This window comes from Pleuronectes platessa, chromosome 17 (genome assembly GCF_947347685.1).
Source record: "Pleuronectes platessa chromosome 17, fPlePla1.1, whole genome shotgun sequence".
NCBI classification, from domain to species: Eukaryota; Metazoa; Chordata; class Actinopteri; order Pleuronectiformes; family Pleuronectidae; genus Pleuronectes; species Pleuronectes platessa.
In genome coordinates this window covers 17,317,390-17,338,257 of record NC_070642.1, presented here as the reverse complement: position 1 = coordinate 17,338,257, position 20,868 = coordinate 17,317,390, and the positions used below count along the sequence as shown (strand labels likewise).

Below are 20,868 nucleotides of genomic sequence, written 5' to 3'. Positions count from 1 at the left end.
ATAGGCAGCTGCAGGGAAACTCGGCTGAGCGACAAAGAGCACAGTGGTATTGTTTACGTGGGGAACAACTTGAAATGAAGAAGAGTACGTCAAGCTCGGGTAATTATCCACTGTGACGCCCGCACTCTTGAAGACTCCACAGCGTTTTGTGCAGGTACATTTCTGCTTTGCTAGTCTCTGTTGCAGATTTACAGTAAATCCAGCAGCTCATTATAAGTTTCTTGCCTTCTAAGTGAAAACAGTTATACAGTGCAGGCCATCAAGTCCCACGTTCTGCTCCGGAGCTGCTGCTGGCAATTTTTCTCTATAGCGGCCATTTAATATATTTCTCATCCAGTAATTGCCTCTACTTGCGGTAGATTTCATTGTTGCTGGCTCAGTCTGCCCTTCCTGCAACTTTAGAATTTTGAATTCACAGAAAAGGATGCATTCGCTATCCATGGAATGTGAAAGACAAACTGTCACGCCATATGTATTTGGTTGTGCTGTAGCTTTTAACGGATTATCAGCTAAACCGATGTTTGCTGCACGTCGTTAAGTTGTGTTTTCAACCCTGTCCCGTTTTTTTTTTGTTTTACAGAAGGATTACGCAAAAACTACTTAACGGATTTCCACAAAACTAGTTGGAAGGATGGGACATCTGCCAAGAGAGAACTCATTAAAGGTTGGGGTGGATTCAGACAAAGGAGGACCCAGATCCACTTTCTTCAACATCTCAAGATGTTTATCAAGGCAATAATTCATTGGTCTTGATGATGAAAACAATATCTTGAATATGTAGGGGGACCGATATCCAGGAGTTTATTGGAGATCCAAATAAAAGTCTGAATCTAGTGGATTTAATGGTTTCAGCTAAGACGTTAACAAATATATCTTTAACTACCAATGTGAAGCTGAGATCCAGGGGATTCGGAAGGAAATCAAGAATTCATATGCATCTTCAAATTGAACATGATCGATGTGGAATATGGGGATTTGAAGGGAACATTAGGACGTGTTTTATCAAAACTAACTTGCCATAACCAACAGTAATCACCATAACTAAAATCAACCAGGACTGAAGTGATAAATCACTGACAGAGCCCTTTTTAATTTGGTCTGGGACACTAATCACATATCAAGCATTAATGGAGGCATTAATTTAGAGTCACATTTGAGGCCATCTAATGATCATAGACCAATAATGACACTGCTTTAAGCCTTTTTGTGCTCTCTGCCAGCTTCTGAATGGAAAACCTTGCTCGTGAGACACTTAAAAGCTCCAGCTACTGTGTCTCTCTGCCCATTTGGTGCCTTGCAGGTAAACGTCGACTGGGTTTTTTAAGCTTTCTGAGTAGCCTGGAGACCAGACCAGATCAGCTAGCTCATGTTTATTCGCTCTCGCAGATGGTTCTGGCACCCTGCCCACTCAGACAGATTTCCATCCATCCCGAGACATGTCTGGGCCAATCACAGTCAATTATCTCAAATGGGCTGGGTTTGATGGAATGACTGACAGGGGTACCGCTGAAGCATTTCCACTAACAAGCAAGAGGACTGTCGCTGATGTGGATTGGTCTATTGAAGCAACGACTGGGGGGGGTCCAAAAATCTGTTAGCAAAAACTCACTCACTGACATGTGCTACAACATCACAGCTCTTCACTGCACGCTGTTGACTGTTCACATCCTTCTGTCACGTCGTGTTTCATTGCTCTGATTGCTTGTCGAACTATTCCGATGTATCCAGCGGCAGTTTGATCAGCCATAGTTGATAACACCACTTGGAAAAATCAAAAAAATGAACTGAAGTGTTCCAGAATCATTTGCAAAAGCAGGCTGGTGTGTGTGGCTGCCAGGTGTCTGCTACGACCAAACACTATGAGAGTGGGCTCCATCTGTAAAGCTGCAGCTAGAAACAGAAACAAAGAGCTGAAAGACAGAATAAAGCTCTGTAGAGCCAAGGACAAGTTTCTGATTCTTCTCTTCAGGGTCAATTAACAAAGCCTCTATTGTTAATATATAAAAATGTGAATTATTGGCAGCTTAAAGTACAGATGTGTTGAGTGGTAGGGATCTTATAGGTGACATGTCTAACAGAAAGCCATCGGGAGACGCCAACCATGTTCACTGAGTAATGTAAGTGGACAGATGGAGCAGACGCAGAGACGGACTTAGTTAAACCGGGAGTGAAGGGAGAGGCTGGTGCGGGTGGCAGAGACAGCAGGATAGCAGGGAGGAGTCTGTCTGTGTGTGTACATATAGATGTGTGAGTGAGTGTGTGTGACTGAGATAGCGTGAGACACACACAGAGCATTTCTTTTGCGTACAAGCATGTGCATCAATCAAGGGGCTGAGCGTGTGTGTGTGTGTGTGTGTGTGTTTGTGTGTGCTGCTTGCGTAGGTGTGGGTGAGTCCATGTGAGCACGACTCTCTGTGGTGTGTATGTGTGATGAATTAGTGATGGCAGCTGGTGGAGCGGTGTGATCCCTCAGCGGTGGTGACAGCAGCTGTTAGTGGTGCTGTCTCCACCCAGCCAGACTGACTGGGTCCTCTTCATCAAACACACCGGCTCATTAAAGCTGCAGGGCCCGGTGCTGCGCCGCACTGCCCCACCCGAGAGCCCCGCAGCACCACAGCCGGGGGGGGGGGGGGGGGATCAGGGTGTGAGAGGAAGTGTTTCGGGGTCTCAGGTTGTGTGTGTGGAGCTGTAAACATAGGTGCGTCCTTTTAAGCCGGTGTAAGCAGGTGCATGTGTGTTACTTTCCCCCGATCCGTCATTTCCCCCGGTCTGCGTTTGGGTTTTTGTAGATGTGTTTTCTACTAAACTGCTGACATGCAACAAGAATCCTGCTGCTCAGATCCCACTGCTGGAACCGTCTGCTGTCACAGCCCTCACCTGCTCCTCGTGGAAACTGATGCCGACAGTTATGGATGATGCAAATGAGACAAGCATGTGTGAGAGATGTCCTCTGTGACTCTGTGTGTGTGTGCGTGTGCATATGTGTGTGTGTGTGTGACAGAATATAGGGCCAGTTGGTGAAGCAGCAGGTGCGTCTGCAGTTACCTGTAGGTAGGTGATTCTGTTCTGGACCAGATCCGACAGGTCTTTAGCTTCCTTCACTCTCCACTCGCCCACTCCGTCCGCCTGGCTGAGGTAGTACAGGTCTGTCATGATGGACCTGCAGACACACATTTTCAAACTTAAATTATTAAGCAAGTTCCCTTTTAAATAACTGGCTGAACATCGAAAAGCAGAGTCATATTTTCCACGTCTGCCAGTCTGATGGCAAGCCATGTGCCTGCACTGAATGTACTACATCAACTGTGCATCCTCCAGGTAGAAGAAAGTTTGGTCAACTCTAAACAGTGCTTGAGTCAAACTTTGTTGGCCTTGTGCGACTCTTTTGTACAAAAATACTACATCCTCTCCAGATGATTAATAAGTGCCGACACAGAGCGGCACCTCGCCAATACTGTTTCCTCTGCCATCAGTGTGATGTAAGAAGCATACCTTGTGACATTTACAGACATTATTGTCGCAAACACAAGCAGCAGCCGAGGGTCATATTCAAACAGCAACATTATATTTCTGAGAGGTTGGGACTTAATAGCTTTTTTTTGCAAGGGAACGTTTTCACACAGCAGCCATTCAGAAGGATGCAAGTGGGAAGGATGGAGGTTTGTGGTTATCGTGCAAATACTGATTTAACAGTTATATTTATCAACTGGAAGATTGGGCAGCGAATCTATCAACAGGTTTTAAGGCACACGTTCAATTTATATACACAGAGAAACACACAGAGGCATTTAAAACACTGTGGTTGGGTTAATTATGAGGAAGAGATACATGTTTCTTTGACTATTGGTTCTGGAGGTAAAAATGTGTCAACCATATGAGGTTTTATATACGTTTATCATAGGTCTTCATACAGTAGATCAATGTTGGTCTCTATGAAGGAAGCTAAAGACCTGTAGAGGGTCAAAATGATATCCAGTGGGATCCAGATGTGAGTCAAAGTAAACTCAGAATCATCACAGGAGCTGAAAATAGTTTTTTTGACATGAGGCAACACTATGTACATTTTACTGAGCAACAGCGCCCCCATGGTGCTGCTGCAGATCTGGTGTTTTAGATACATTTATACAAGCTGGGTTAAGGTTGGATTTTCCAGAGGTCCTTTTCTGATGGGCTCCAAAATCCCTATGACGAACTGTAATCTCAAGAGCATCACAACCACAGCAAAGTAATCAACAGGATTGCTACACGTCAATATCTGGATTAGGCAAAAAAATATGTTCCCCCGCTAGCGGCTCTAAAAACAGCTTCTCAACTGAACCTCTAGGAATTCATAAAATCTTATAGTAGATCATATATCCTGCGACAGAAGAGTTTATCAATATGGCCCACGCCTACTTGGATATGCAGATTAATTATGTTCTTGACCAAGTGGTCATGCATATTTTATACATCTTGCGTTACATATCTGCAGCTCCGGTCTGTGACACTATTTCTGTCCAGACAGGAAGCTTATCTCTGAATCAGGGCAGACGTCTCCTGCCCTACAGCACAGCTTCAGCCTCAGTGGCTGCCTTCCACAGAGATTTTCCTCAACACAAATTATTGGTACGTTTCAAGAAAACCTCTAAATCATGTGATTTGTGTCTTCCTGCAGGTAGAGAGTGAAGGCAACCCCCTGGACTACAAACACGTGTGATAGGAACATCCACTTGACAGCATATACAGTGGGACGTGTGTTAAACATTGACAAGTCTCCACTTTCAGGATATTTATAGACAAAGTGTCATTTTTTTTTGTCATGCCGACATACAACAACATCTTTCTGGTTGTTGAGCCCTTTTTAAGAAATCCGCAATCTTCATGCCTCTGAGAGCGAATCTGTTTACGTGACACACTCTGTCAAATACTGTGGCCATCCACTTAAAAACAAGCCCGAGAGCTCTGATATTTGCAGCTCAGGGCAGATGCAAAACACATCACCCACTCACACATGCACTTATGCAAGCTTAATTTATTGCTCCCTCCTTTGACCCAAATCAGTCACATCCAGTGTGACTTCTTAAGCATATATAAAGTAGTGCATGCAAAGATACACACACAAAGCAGACAGATACACCACGTCCCGTTTCAGCAGGGCAGCATTGGCAGACAGCGCCTTCCTCGACATGTAACGCGGTATTATTACTCAATGTCCCGGTCTGAAGCTGGAACCGCAGTGTGTGATGGATGTCAAACTCTCCTCCAGTGGCACACAGGGGAGCCATCACTGGACCTCTGTGGGAAGGAGAAGCAAACCTACCCGGCCGCAAAACTTAACAACAGCAGAGCCCTGAGGGGATTTGGCAGCAAGACATGGGAACACCACACATCTATGACGTACCGCATATGTATAAGAGGTGTCCTCTTGTGTGCATGTAAATAATGTGCGGTCTTCCCCCAGAGCCTGTGATTGTCTCTTACTGATGTTGAGGCTGCAGCCGTTGGGCTTGGCAGCCGAGCGCAGGAGATCCAAGTATTGATGTTGCACCGATGGGAGAAGGTTTCGGGTTTAATTTACAGCGCGAGTATCACCAGGCGTATTGTAGGACAAAGGATGGGCAACAGGGAAGAAAGACTAGATGTGGGTTTTGCCCGATTATAGCCCTATGATGTGCAATTTAATGACACAACATAATGATGCATTTGGTAAACACCCATCCAGTTTTGAAACTGAGCCCCTAACGTGGGTTTCGTGGCTTGCACGACATATGACACAATACTTTCAGCCATATCGGATCGCCATTGTCTCCACCCTGTTAGATTACAGTTATAAGATATATATCATAGTTTGACAGAAATAAATGTTCTGTCTTCTTCTAGCGTGTACTGTTTCATACACCTTACAAATACCTCATTCAAATTATATAAAGCCAAAATCTCTGGGTTTCGGTATCAAGCACAGACGTGACAGCTCCTACCAAAAGTGCAGCCAAATCATCCTGATTGCCCCCTGGTGGTTGGCTGCAGTATAGTTTAGATGTTAGCAGATAACAAATCATTATTATATTATGAGTACATGTTTCCCACAGATGGTTTCTGTTACTTCAGTGTAGGTGTAGTTACACTGATATTTTGGCTTCATTTTTGGACAGTGGGAGGAAGTGGAGATGCGTCGTTCATCTTTAAACAGAGGCTATAACATTAAGACTCACTGTGGTATATATATTTTTTTTACCTCAGTGTATATTACTGGCAGAGTCGCATATAGAGATACATTCCCATAGATGCAGCGGTGTTCATTTCCTGCTTGCAATAAGTGTTCCGTTTTATTTTCATATCTGAATGAACTTTCACACGGTTTCACATCACCCGGCTATAAATATGTTGTGAGACCGCGACTCCGTATAATGCACGCTTTTTTCTTTAATGTGCTACATTTTTATTTTACTTGTGAAATCTTCTAGACAAGGGCCTTACCTCCTCCCTGAGCCGAATTTAAATGAAGCAGCGGTGCATTTATTCGAGTCAAACATTTCATTGCTCTTTCCACCTCTGCCCCTATCTGTGCTGCCTCTCCCAGCCTTTGCCTGCAGCACATACAAAGAGATCTGAGGGGCTTAAAATGAAAGTGAAAGCATATAGAAGTCTGTGTGTGTGTGTGTGTACCTGGTAAGGAATCAGTCTTTGGAAAGCTGCTTAGGGCAGAAAAGAGTAAGACAATGGGCTGTGTAAACCACTTCACTGGGATTACAATGAACCACTTGGCCAAATGACAACAGGCCTTTCTTCATTCAGCTCTGTGGAAGCCAGCCATCCAGATGACAGCGAGGGTGTGCCTGTGACCTTTGCCCTTTGTTTCTCAGCAACCAGCGCGATAGCTCCTTTCAAGTCCTGCTTCTGGCCAATGTTCTAGTTTCGACCTTTGCCACCATCGGCAGGCTGTTAACTGTATCCTGTCAATGTTGCTTCAACACAAAGGAGGAAAGAGCTAATATTGGTTTTACAAGGATCCTGAGCTTAGGCAGAAGCAACAATAATATCCTTAATTTTAACAATAAAGTTAAGAAGCTGTGATTGTTTGTTTTTGCTTGAAAGATTTACTTCAAAGATTAATCAACAGTTAATTCTTCATGAGCTGGGCTTTCTGTGGTTTGTTTGCTCTTTACAAATAAGTGAGGTTATGTGGTTGACTGTGCAACTTTACACTTTGACTTTTGTATAGACTAAACCGTGCAGGATATCCCATTAATCAGTATGCTTAAAGTAATGTGGTAATGTTAATATAATTAACGAGTTGTGTCCAATTTTATCCTGCATATTAAATCCAATTAAAACTCACTGACACCTACATTCTCACTTTCCAACCTCCGGAAATGTAAGTGTGGACAATGCGAATAAAACTCTGACAGAAACACAGTCAGTTACTGGGAGATGAAGTGTTATTCACTAAAGCACTGCCCCATTTATGACTTGTATTTTCTTTCACCATCAACTTTTCCATGGATCTACTGGTTTCCCCAATTATCCTTGTAGAACATTTTAACCTCTTTTTCCTTTATTTTAAACATTTCTGCCCACCTCTCCTGGTGTCCCAGGTCCTGCAGGAGTGTGTCGGCGTACTTCTGCCTCTCGCCGGGCTCGACGGTGGTCAACTTCTTCACCTCGCTGCGCACAAAGTACCAGAACTCCTTCATGCCGTTCTCCACGCTTCTCCGCAGCTCCTCCTGAGTGGGGCCGGGGCCTGCGGCGGAGGTAAGAGAGAAGAGCTCACAACAAAACACAACATAACAAAGATCCAGAGCTGGTGTGACATTTGAGGCACGAGTACGATCTCAAACAATTAATCAATGACGCTAACCTCACGGCACCACCTTGGGAATACAGCCTGGAGGAAGAGGGGAGTGGCAGAGGCCAGCAGGTGTAAATAGGCTAAAGGCCCAAAGCAAGGTTTCATTTTTAACCAACCATGAAAATGTTTATTTCCATACTTTGTCCTTAGGTGTTGCTTTGACCCAATTAAAGACTACTTGATCCCGGTGTTTGTGTCTCATCTCTCTCTCTCTCTTGTTTTAGCCTCACAAGGTTCAAACAACAGGAAAGAACTCTATACCCCGTCCCAGCAAAACAATGTTGAGTAACCCACATGGAAGCACAGCTGCCTGCTCTGGTTTCTGCTAAGCGCAAATGAAAAAAGAAAAAAGGAAAATAGAGGGAGGGGAAACAGCCTCGAGCAGGAGAAGAGGTGGTGGAGAAGGAAAAAAAAAAATCACTGTTTTTTTAACCTTCCTATCTCACACTCGCTCTTGGCTCCCTCCCTTGGTGGAAAAAGCTGGAGGGTATTTTTAGCATTTTCTTCCCCTGCAGCAAGATGGAAAGGCTGACCCTGTGCTGCCCTTCGCGCTCACATGTCCTTCTTTATTTTCGTTTTTCTGTCCGTCTCTTTTCTCTCCTCCCTCCTTCCCGCTCTCCCTATTTGCCGTCGGGGCATTCATACCGCTTCCACTTCATTCACACATTTCCCCACTCACCTGACAGCTCCCCTGAACCTTTGACTGCCGCTTAGAGCAGCAAATATACCCATAACCTGCACGTCTGACAGCACGGCTCATCGCTGCTGAGCCACAGCAGGTTTAACACTGGACAAGACTGAGATTCTCGCTGCAGGCCACCGACTGGTTTCCTACCATAAAAAGTCGAGCCCCCACACCTTCAAAACCGATGCTTTCATATTTCCAAGCACTGTGCCAAATCCTTCCCACAAACCTTTTAGGTGGCCCTGCCCTGCTTACCGTCGCCAGTGAGTTTCTGGAAGCTGTGGATCTTCTCTTTGGCTCTGGTTAGCTGGTCCTCCAGAGAGCGAAGTCTCCCGGCGGCCAAGGACCCGGCTTCCGCCTGACCCTCTGGTATCCTGGGGGAGAAAGACACAGGCAGAGGTTGTGGTGACTGAGCATGGGAGCGTGTCTGAATTGATCGGAGGAGGAGAAAATATATTTTTGGAAAAACCTTCAGCTGAAATAGTAAAGCTGTATACGGGTAAATGTAAGTGATGAACATTTAATAAAGCTTACTCAGTGAAAAAGTTGGATAACAAAACACAATAAATCCATAATGATGTAACACAGCAAAGCAGCAAATCCTAAACTCTGACCAGATGTTTGCCGACACCTCCTGAATTTCTAAAAGTAATTAAATTGCTGTCACTCGTGAAGTAAACACCACTAACCTAACGTTAAAGTTACTGGACCCTCACAAAAACCTTGCATCATGTGATTATTCAATCTCAACACATACTAGACGAAGATTAATCTCTGCAATCTTCACAACCCCCCAGTTTTTTGCTCTTTACATTTTGGTGTGGCAGCGCCATGGATGAATTATCTTGTGACAGACACCATTCAAAACAGACCACATTATATAGACTTCAATATTAACCTTCCTGAACACTGACAGGATGCACATCACTGGCTGTAATTAGTTTTTGCTCATGATTTGCAATCTGAAAAAAAACAAAACAGGTTGACTGTTTTGCAAATATTGTGAAATTCCTCCTACACCATAAAAATTAAATCTGTCTCTCCATAAATCTGTGGGGAAATACTGCGGGCCACGCGTTTGCAGCATTCCCCGTCTTTTACATTGGCAGCTCCTCGTCTTTTTTAGACGTTAACGAGGTGCAGGAGTTCGGAGAAGAAGAGAGAATGTTTACGAGACTCATGAGATCCATGCTGGACCTCATGTGGGCTCATGCGGGTCTCATCTGGAGTCAAATAGCTGCAGTGAACATGCAGCTGTGAAGGCGTCTTTTAGTGTTCACCACCGAAAAGTCTAGTTCATTTGCTAAGACACCACAGTGCAGCCTCCTGGAGCTCTGTCCTGGTTTATTTATTTTGAGCTCAAGAATCATGGACGGCTGCATTACATCATTGTACAAACACCGGAGCTCTACATCCTACTGCAACATCCACTGAACAGGCTGTATAGAAGAAGGAAGAAATCAAAGCCATTGAAAAGGAATCGAGTGTTACAAACTTTATATAGCCCAGGTAAAGGCCTTGCTAACTTTTCTACATGTTAACAATGCTATTTCATAACATTGAGTTATTTTGTACAAAGGATAATAATAACTTACAAATAGAAAAAACACACACTCTTACATTAAATCTATTCATGTGCAGTAAATAGATTAACTTTAATTTGTTACTTCACTTCGACCATTTAAAAGAGGCTCAAATGGAAATCCCCTCTGATTACCACGCATAATCTATGCTGCATTAATGCTGCAGTGGCCATGGTGGCCTCTTCCTTCTACGATGTGTGAGGAGGGACTGAAGGAACAAACACAGATCCCAGACAACGGATAATTCACAGGGCTGCTTGTCACAGAGCCACGGTACAACTCATTTCTGAAGCTCTCTGTGGCTGTTTCTGGATTGAATGTGAACATGAGCTCAAAAGCTTGATACTGGTTTGGTTTTGTAAATTCACAGCTGATTTCTGTGTAGCTTTTCTGTCCATTAAATGCCCTCTACTTTAATGCAATACACCATCTTTTAAGGAGCGATGTATCTATTTATTATTGTATATTTTCAGCTTTTTTTGCCAACTATGGCTCCTTGATAAATAGATATAAGAGCTGTGAATAAGCATTTTCACACCACCGTGTAGTAACTGCTTGTCATGAAAACACAAAATAGCAATCGCTCAGGCACAGAACACAGAGTTCAAATCCGCCCAGGAGAAAAAAAGAAGCTGCCACTGACATTCTGCTATATCGGTTCCTCTACATAAAACTATTAAAAATGGAAAATGTTTGAATGCACAGGGGCATTGGTGGAGTGCTGCAAAGGCCATGTTAATGAGTAATCAAGGCATGCAAACTCAATTTGCTCCCTGAGTGAAGAACATCAGTCGCTGGCAGGCATAAAGATGAGACTTTTTAAAGTTGCAGCAGCCCTTCTCGCTGCACAACTCCCCCTTTAGTGTTCAAGCCCCGGTTACTCCGAAGTCCCGGCCTCTCACATCACTGAGCACTAACTGAGCGTTGTGCTTCAAAGCCATGGAAATAACTGAGGAGGAAAGGGAGGATATTCTCACTCTTAACATTATGTAACCGTGTGATGGACAAGGATAAATCTTTCCACACCTCCGAGGCCTAACGGATGTTTATATGAATGTCTTAAATTCACGCTTGTTTCCTTTGTGAAATCCGTGGTGCTCCCGTTTCAGCTGCATGACACAGATCTTTGGAAATTAGACCCAGGTGCTTTTCCACTCGGAGAATCAACTCTACTCTCTATACTCACCGCTAAGTCTGTTTAAACAATATTCAACGGGATCCCCCAAAAGGCCACACCCTTATGTGCTAGTTACATAACGCCACAGGAAGTAGGAATATTTCCTCAGTGACATCATTTCCCAGGGGTCTTAAGTGCTGCTAAACTTGTCATATATAAGGCAGCGTGATGACTCCCTTGACCAAGGCAGAAGAAATAGGGCAGGGCAGAACAGGCTGAGGAGCAGAGATGTGGCACAGAGGTTAGCTAACATAAACTGCTGAGACACAAAACACAAGCATCCTGAACCAAGATATATGCAGATATAAAATAAATCCAAACAATCAGTGGCATCAAACCCAGACACACACACACACACACACACAGGAAGGAGGAAAACACCATACACAAATGATTCCTGGCGGTATCTCTAGAGGATCTGCAGCGGAGACTAGACGCGGCGGCAGCTGGATTCAACAGCGTCTTAATCAAACGATACTGAGAGGTAACAGATGAGGAAAAACTCTGACTCTGGGGGAGGCAGGGGGGGGTGGAGATACTGCAGAGGGAAAGACAAGCTAGGAAAGCAGAGGGGGGTGATGAGACCCACCGGCACTACGCACCGAGTCGGAAAGCAGGTGAGGTTTAGCATGTAACCCAGTTTCCTCTGAAATGCAGCCCCAGCTGTCGCTTCACTGGCTCCCGCCCCTGCACCCAGTAACCGTGAAGTTCACAGGGTGATCAGAGCCCGGGCGGAGACGACTGAACGGTGGGGGCCTAGGTGGCACTGCGACGCAAGCAGATATCCGTGGTGAGATTTAATATACTGTGGTCGACTTCAAAAGGAAAGACCCATGTGCTGGGCTGGGGAAACCATACATATGGATGCCAATGTGAAATGTTCTGGGAGGTGTAGATGAAAGAAGAGAACATGAACACAATTTGACTTTAGATTAAGGGGTAACTTTGATTTGCTATTCCTGCGTATGTGCGCATATGTGCATCGCCTCACTCTGATGCATCAAAGACTTGACTGCTATGTTTCAGCCATTTTCTGGGAACAGACGGTTTGGTGCAACAAACCACTTGACTCCAATAAGTCAAGCTAGTAAACCACAGGAATGTGGCAAGGGGAAGACACAAGCAAACACTACAAATTAGTGGAAAAGACTCAAATCACCATGAAAACCAGTTAGAACTGGTCAAATTTGGCCTGTGAGGAATGTTATAATTGAAATTATAACAATAGGAATATTGTGGGTCCTGTATCAATTGTATTATCATCTCTGCTAAGGCAGATCCTTCAGATACGGATTGAAGGCGAATCAAGGAATTATTTTCCCTCTCTTTAACTTTGCAAGATTGGATTTTTTGTGAACTATGTGTGAATCTATTGATGAGTGTGGGCAATTTTGTGCAAATTCATATAAAAATCTGTGACGAGTCGATTTAAATGTGGTTTCACAGGGATTATAAACTTTCTCAGCCGCTTTTGGAAACAAATAAGACTGGAAACCTGTCACTTCATCCAATGTGTGCAGCTGAGTGGCCTTAGCTGTAAGGTTTAATTTAATTTAAGGCGACTGCGAAGCCTCGCTGGAAGCATGTTCTCTACTGAGTGCAATTCTAGTTGTGTCTGTTGTGTTTGTGTGAATCTTTCTGCATTGCATGGAATCAGTTAGTCTCATCTGTAAGTCTCCTTCCTTACTGACTCAAACGGTACAGTTCCAAGGAAACGGATTCTGAACGGTGCAATCTTGCCTCACATGCTTTTGACACCAGATTCAGCCCTAGTTGATATCATCATAGATCATAGATGTCCTGACCACAGATCCCACAATGGGGCTATTGTGTGTTTGTGTGATTGCGTGTAATAGAAGACCTTCCCTTACCCGGCCTGAGTGCCGGACAGGGCGGTGCGAATTCAGGTTAGGGTTAGCAGCAGACGTCTGTTTAGTGGAGCCGTGAAAACCCTAACAGGACAAATGAGTCCTCTCACTGTCACCTTACATACAAGTGAGAGAGTGGCTACTTCACATTCAAACTATCAAACATCTGTTTCTACAGTTTACATTTAGATTCCCATGCAACTGGAAAGGGAAGAAACCAAATGAGTTTGCCGTATGGAAAAAGAGCCATGTGTAGATCTTAATGAGCTAATGTTGCTAGAAGCAAACCATAAAACACACAAGGGCACAGAGGAGACTAATTGAGGTCTAATGGTCAATGGCCTGCTCCATTAAAAGACAATTCCACTGGAGCAAAGAAAAGTATCTGCATTAATCTTGCCCTCCTCTCTGTCTGACCGTGAACCCGGTCATGTGGTACTGCATGTGCAAGTAATTATTTGCATTAGTGTGCAGCGCACTTAACACCATTTACTGTAACAGGTCAACTTAAAGAGACAATCAATTCATGATCGCGCAGAAAAGTGTGCAACATTGCCTTTTATCACCTAGTTTGTGATAGCATTGTACAACGCCAAACATCTCATCATGCTGGCACTGAACTACGCTAGAGTAAGATATAAAACAGATTAGCGCGATGACTGTGGTCTCTGCAAATCTTCTTGCCCCCTGAGTCCTCATTTTCCATTTCCTCCTTGCTGCTCTTTACTTAGTTCAGTCCTCACGCCATCCATCATGCTCACCACTTCTTTGCCTTCCCTGCATTGCCCCCTCCCTCCCTCCATCCCTGTGTTGGCATGCCTGGGGGGATCGATCAGGTCCTCATCGCTCAGCCCAGCTGTCACTCTCGACCCCTCGATCCCTCCGATGTTGCACCATCCGGCTGGCACGTGTCATTGTCTCCGCAGCAGCCGTGGCTCCGTGCCCGAGGTGACTGACAGCTGCGGAGAGGGCGGAGCCAGACAGACTAAGCAAAGTCAACCTAGTGCTCACCTCTCATTAATGCCGCTGGGTGATTGGTGGGTTGGCACGGTGCCTGTCACTCAACGCACTCACTAACGGCCTGAATAACTGAATCACTGGAGTGAATCCGCAGGCCAGTCGGGTGATACTAATTTGAATCAATTCAATTTACAATTTGTGATCAATAAGATAGTCTCTAGTGAAAAAACACTAACCAAGTTAAACCCTACTCTAAACTATATATCAGCCTTGTTGAAGTGGGTTTCTGCTGCATAACATGCCGGCACAGAGGTGTAATAATTTGAGTTTTATTGGTTTAAATCTCTGTGAGGCCGCTCATGAAAAATGAATGCATTAATGCAAAGGTTGGGGTCTCTGGGTGACTTTTATTATAAAATGCCAGAGGGGTCATGCTCTTAGTCCCAATCAGATTCTGCACAACGTGTTAATCGAGTTGGGCATGCATGGAGAGGGTCGATCAGCGAGTTAGTGAGTTGTTACATAGTCAGTCAGTCTGTGACAACCTGCTGGCTGGAGTCTGGCTTGGCACCCTGCCTCTGTCAGCATTTTAGTAGAGGGGGGGAAAGAGGAAGAGGAGAGGAGAGGTGAAGGAGGGGACTCGGAGAATGCAATGAGCTGAGACGGGAGGGACTATGGCACGAGTGATGGGCACCTTCCCAACCTCCTCTTTGCGTCCATTAGGGCCCCAATATAAGGATAAAGGACACTGCAGGAGGAGGTGATGGTTCTCTCCTGGGTCTGTATCAGACAAACCGACCCCTGTCTATGCAGATAGTTCATGAAGCTTAACCTCTGGTGCCAGTAGCCTTCTTTTTGACCTGCTGAGCCGAATACTTAGCTGAAGTTTAGAGGGAATTGAGAAGGCACTGCAGCGCGGGCCCCCATAAACAACTGCTGAGGCCTCGGTCCCAGATCAGCAGGCGAACTCAAGAACAAGCAGCAAGCATGCAGTGTGTCGGGGACCCATCTGGACTCTGGTCAACTGAAAGCTGCACTTGTTCTTTATATGCCATGAATTCCACCTTTGTTTTTCTGCCAATTCTGAATAATTACAAAGCAAGGGATTTAATCAGGGACCAGCTGCTTGAAGCAGCGTGTCCGTGTGTTTTTTTTATGTTTGTGTGCGCTGACGAGGGCCTCGCATCAAAGTGAATCTGGATATCACAGAGGAGCAGCAATGGCAACATCTGAAGCCTGAAGTTCCCAGTTAATGTGGCGCACACCAGGACACAGTGCTGCAATCCCCGCACATGCATGTATGCTCAGGGATGCACCCGCCTGCGTTCAGACCCAGTGTTTAATGTGTAAAGAGGAATACCGTCAGTGTGCGGAGATAAGAGCAACACCATCTGTCTCTCCACTACACATAGCTTGATTGCGTGAAAGACACCGTGTGGTTAATGGGCTTGTATGATGTGCTATTGTCTGCCAAAATAACAAGTGTGACAGTCAATCCATCTGTCTGTCAAACCTAGCCTGTCTGACACTACTGATCAGCTTTTGATGAAACTTCGCGGCACCATTTGTTAACTGTATGTCACACAGAAGGAGCTAATTTAATCAGATGCTGATTACATTTTCACAAAACCAGCAGAAACAATCATCTCATTGCTACATTCTGACATTTGTGAAATTACTCTGATTGGACTAGCGGGGAGCTCGAGGCTGAATCTAATTGCTGGACTTTGCAAAAATCTAAGGGAGATGATGAATTGCACTAGAGCCCTTTAAACTTTAACGAAACGCAGAAGGATCCTGACCAGGATGGCTAAAGGGGGGTGTATTACAGTTGTAGTTTGTGCAGTGATGAAAACGTTTTCTGAACTTTGATGAAACATCGCCCGCAAATACAAATCAAACTTGAAAAGACTATTCTTCTTGTAGTTACCTCTGTCTGGATTTGGCACCAGTTATGAATGAAGGAGAGCACATACTGTTTTCACACATTCCACTACATTGCACTGGTTTCAATCACAGCTTTCCAAATAGTATTCAGGTTTCACAAATCCAGGTAATATCCACACCAGCATATGATGATGTGCAACCAACAAAAAAAAAGGCATACTAGTACATATTTGCATAAAAAACAGCATTAGTTGTTACCTGAGCGATTCGGCCATGCGCCGCAGGTCTTCATTCTGCTGCTTGAGCCGCTCTAGCTTGGCCAGGATCTTGGAGAGCTCCCGGCTGGACCGCTCCGGATGGTCGCTGTCCCTCACCAAGTGGCCGCCGATGTAGAAGAGGAGTGTGCCCCAGGCCAGCAGCACCAGGGTAATCCAACGCCATGACCCCGCCCAGGGCCGCATGGTTCAACCACGCCCGCCCTTGAAAAAGCCTCTTGGTGTGCCTGTACACCCACCGACCCACCGGCCTGCCTGCCGGATGTGCGCACACACTCTGTGCCCCCGTCACCACAAGTGCCCTAGCATCAACCTTGGCATCGGCATCTTTGCAGAGGGCGGCGCTCAGTAAATGACGGATGAGTGGGAGATGCGTGCAATTGTGGCTCTGGAGTGTTTGATAAAAGGCAGATGGTGTTTCTCCAGAGATGAGCTAGTCCTTCCTGTGTGTGCTAAAGCATGGCTAACATGGTGAGAAGTCTGTGCTGTGGTGGCGCGATTGACGTCTTCTCCCCTCCACCCAGCTCCGTGTTGACCCGGGTGTGTCCCACAACGTCTTGTTGCTGCCTTCCACTCCCACAGGATTCTTTTTATTGGTGTTGCATCCTGTTGAATCAAAGAAAGACATGGGAGGTTAGATGAGCTTATTGCACAACGTTTTGTCTAGTTCAAATAGCAGCAAATGAAATCCATTTGAGGGATAGGCCAGCTAGACGGTTTGACGAATACTACAAATCATGTGATATACAGAAAGCGAGCGTGCACAGAGCAGGGCAGACAGAGCGACAGACACAGCCAAGACACCACTGACTGGTCCTGACATAACCCTGTCTCAGCAGCCTACAGGATTGATCAGCATGACACTGCAATTTGCATTTACATAGTGACTTGTAGTCCCTGAGCTGTGCTGCAGTGCTGTCGAGGCAGTACAGGGATGTTCCACTTCCACGTCCTGCCGGCTTGCACATTACACACAAACACACTTGGTCCACAAACAATCACACACACCCATGTCTCTTGAAAGCTCTCGCACACACACCTAGAGAAGTCACATCTGTTATTTCCCCAACAACCCACACTGCATCCTTGTCCACAACCTGATACAAAACATTTCCAACACTTTTTCCCCACACTATTATTTAAAGCCTGGCGATTAATGGATTTGTTTAGAGACAACTAAATCCCACAAAGTTCTCCTCAAGTATTTTTCTCCTTCCTGTGAGCTCGCTGCCTTCCTCGTTGCCTACGTGACATAAGGCCACATTGTCAAGGTGATACTGTGAGATCAATGGAGCAGGGAGAAGGAAAAAATCCCTGGATCATCACTTCCCCTCATCTCAAAGCAGTGGGGGAGACGGAGATGGACTCGTGCCGGGTTTATGAAGAAACCTTGGCTGTCAACTCCTCAACGAAACCCTACCACGCAACTGGGACCAGTCGTGCGATGAAATGAAGACTGGCAGGGGCGTGTGCGCCACATCCAAGTGTGTGTGTGCGTGCTATCATCTTCGAGTATGTATCACAGCACACTGGAATTATATCAGGTATCTTAGACTTTAAGAGAGTAGTGGTGGTGTGGTGAGGATGAGTGACGTGTTTGCCGTTTCTCTGGTGTTTCTGCCTGAGAGTGTTCAAGATAGAGAAGAGTGTTCCTGCTCCTCCTGGCAGCACAGGACTGGGTTACCAGTAGCTCACCATGTTTGCCATGGCACAATATTTGTTATGTAGAACATAAAGGGTTCCGTGCTGTAATGACGTTCATGCTTCACTGGTGTAAACTGCCTAGATCACTACAACAATGAGGAGGAAACTATTCCCCTTTCTTTTCTTATTGAGTGATATGGGATTAGTGAAATCTGTGCAGTCGCCGCTTCCTCGTCCGGGCTCCTGTTGTGACTAACCTGGGTTGACAGGAAGGTGGCTCCTCTTTATTCATGCAGCACGAGGATGTGCTGAGCTGTGTTTTATTATGGAAAATAAGAGCTGTGAGAGGGCGGCACTCCACCAGCTCCGCACAACTGGGACCCCAGTAAAAAGCAGGCTGCAACAACTCTCGTCACTATATTTGATGAGCCATAATGATGTTTGTGCTCAACAAAATAAAACATATAAATATAAAAGAGTTGGATGAGGCACGCAACTGCGACCAAGTAGGATATGGGTTCTGGATATACTTGAAAGTAAAGCCACGCTAATAATACATTACTAGCATAGTATATTAGAACGGGAGTGAGAGAAAATTACGCATGTCCAAAATCTCTGCTCACCCACACCGGTATCATTTTACTACACGGGCTGATTGGACCTGGTCACGATGAAAATGTGTCGACCGATGGCGAAAATTTATGATGTCACAAAACTCTTAAGTACCAGTAAGAATGAAACTGCTCAACAAGTCGTACCCCCAAAACGGGTGATAAAAACTTAACAGGAGAGTGGAGCTGTCAGTCAAACCCAATTTATCAACACCAGCATAGTCCTAATGGTCTACCTGGTACACTGCCAAAGCTAAGAAGGAAAAAATTTGCTGTGTACGTAACTATAACACTGTCACACAAAGTAGGGCCGTGCAACTATAAAAGAAAACGTTTTTTACTACATTATGCTGCAAATCAAATCTTTATTCTTTACAGTAAAATGTGTCATCATTTGGATGGCAGGTTTTCTGTTGTTCCACACAACATGGATGCAGGCTGGAAATCTGCATGAAGGTAACACAAATACAAAAATGCTGGAAAGTGAAAGTGACTCAAAATGGGCTAATTTGTTAACCACCTCAAAAGATACAAATCCTGAAGGATGATTACTTGATTCTGTTTTTCTATGACAATTATCAACTCCAGTCGATGGCTTTGGAAAACGAGCGGAGTGAGGTTTTACTGTTCATCTTCAATACGCCTTTCAGCTCAGCCTTGGTTGTGATAAAGTCGTAAAGAAGCAGAGAAACACGATCACGGCCCCTCATTCATCAGCTTGAGATTGCTGCGTTGTAACTAAAAGAATGAGGAGACATCTATCGAGCCCTGTGTCAGCAGAACGTGGTCTTATTAAAGAGAAAGTAATACTCAACTACAATTTATTCCACTGATAATGATTTGGCAGTGTAATATTCCACCAGAGATACGGTAGCCAGGGAGCCAAACGCAGATTTTTGCATTTTTTTATCGAAAACTCTCACATCTGCCCTTGAGTTGCCATGAACACAGGGCCACATACATGATATAAATTATAATAATGTCAAAGTTCCCTATTGTGGCGTGATCGTTTCTAAGTTGTGCCAGTGACACATGTGCTGACGGAGGATGTTAGAGAATTGTTCATATAGTACCTCTTTTTTATTCTTCTTTCTTCCAAGTAAAGTGGAAATATGATTGCCAAGCCTAAACTACTCAAGACCAAATGAAATACGTGACTGTTTCCTCTAGTACTTTATGGCTGGATGGGAATAAGTAGGCCTATGCGGTTCAGAAATTGGACCTCTCATCTGCACCACCTACACACTCACTCCCCAAATCTTCCCCTCAACCTCGAGTTTCCGACATCATCACTCATCATCTATGCCCTTCACGGTGCCCTTCACGGCTCGGAGGGCAGAGGCTGGCGTGGTACAGGTGGAACCACGGGGCGGCCTGTCAGCGCTGCCACAAAATGCCCCTGTGCCGCAGCAGCAGACAGGAACCCGAGGCATCGGCACAGACGACCTCTTCTCACTGCTCAACGTGACTCAGGCCGCAGCAAAGGTCACATGTCAGCGGGTAGCGGTCTCCAGGCGGTGAGCACTGCCATGAGGCCCACCTGAAGGACAGCTCCCGTTATTCCAACACGGACATTACAGGTTGAGAACACCAGGAGGGGAGCCCTGAGGTGTATATGTCACGTGGTGAGATAGATATGTTGTGTTAGAGTGCGTGTCCGGAAACAAACAGAGGCGATCAGGGACAAGTACAATGCCAATGGGGAAAAAATAAAAAAATTGAAAAAGGTGTTTACACATCTGTAGTTACAATGTTATCTCGTTACTGAATGAAACTGAATGTGACCTATGACTGTAGAGCAGACGATTATTTGGAAGGAATAAAGCGTTCCCCCTCACCAAGGGGCAGCTCGCAGGTGTATCAATAACTGAAACATCAGCTGTCACTGGAATCTTTTAACACCAACTCTCTCTGAGAAACACCAAGCCTTATTTAAAGCCATTAAGCCACACTCATTTTAACCTGATGGTTGCCTGGGGTGGAAAGAGTTTCAAACAAATGGCCACCGAGCAGGTTTACTCGTTATTTTCTCAGCTGGTCCGGGGTTCAAGCCAGTGACCTTTCAGCCTCTAGCCTTGTTCCCAAGGGATGGACCACACTAGTATCAGGAACACAAGGCTTGACACATTTCAACACTTCTGGAGACAAAAAAATATAAATCGGGAGATGGCACTTAAAAAGTGAGCAAAATGTATTTATTCCACAAAAAAGCAGCAACATGGGAAAACAACACAGATGCTTCAGGGAGGAGGACTGTATCCTGAGATGTTTGTTTCCTGCCATTTGCAACAAAAACATCACGATTAAATTTGGAGTGTGACTCCGTGATTTTTTGCAATATGAATATCAG

At 45.0% G+C, this 20,868-nt stretch overlaps 1 protein-coding gene across 1 annotated transcript in view; it reads right to left on the bottom strand.

The window, feature by feature from the left end:
• The window catches only part of fut8b (fucosyltransferase 8b (alpha (1,6) fucosyltransferase)), a 73,171-nt gene that overhangs the window by 14,959 nt on the left and 37,344 nt on the right, over positions 1 to 20,868 (bottom strand). The window contains exons 2-6 of the mRNA XM_053445897.1: positions 16,247 to 16,869; positions 8,769 to 8,887; positions 7,558 to 7,720; positions 3,046 to 3,160; positions 2,878 to 2,893 (exon numbers count right to left, since the gene is read on the bottom strand). Coding sequence (XP_053301872.1) covers positions 2,878 to 2,893; positions 3,046 to 3,160; positions 7,558 to 7,720; positions 8,769 to 8,887; positions 16,247 to 16,449 — 616 coding nt within the window. The 5' untranslated portion in view covers positions 16,450 to 16,869. The remainder of the gene's footprint in view (positions 1 to 2,877; positions 2,894 to 3,045; positions 3,161 to 7,557; positions 7,721 to 8,768; positions 8,888 to 16,246; positions 16,870 to 20,868) is intronic.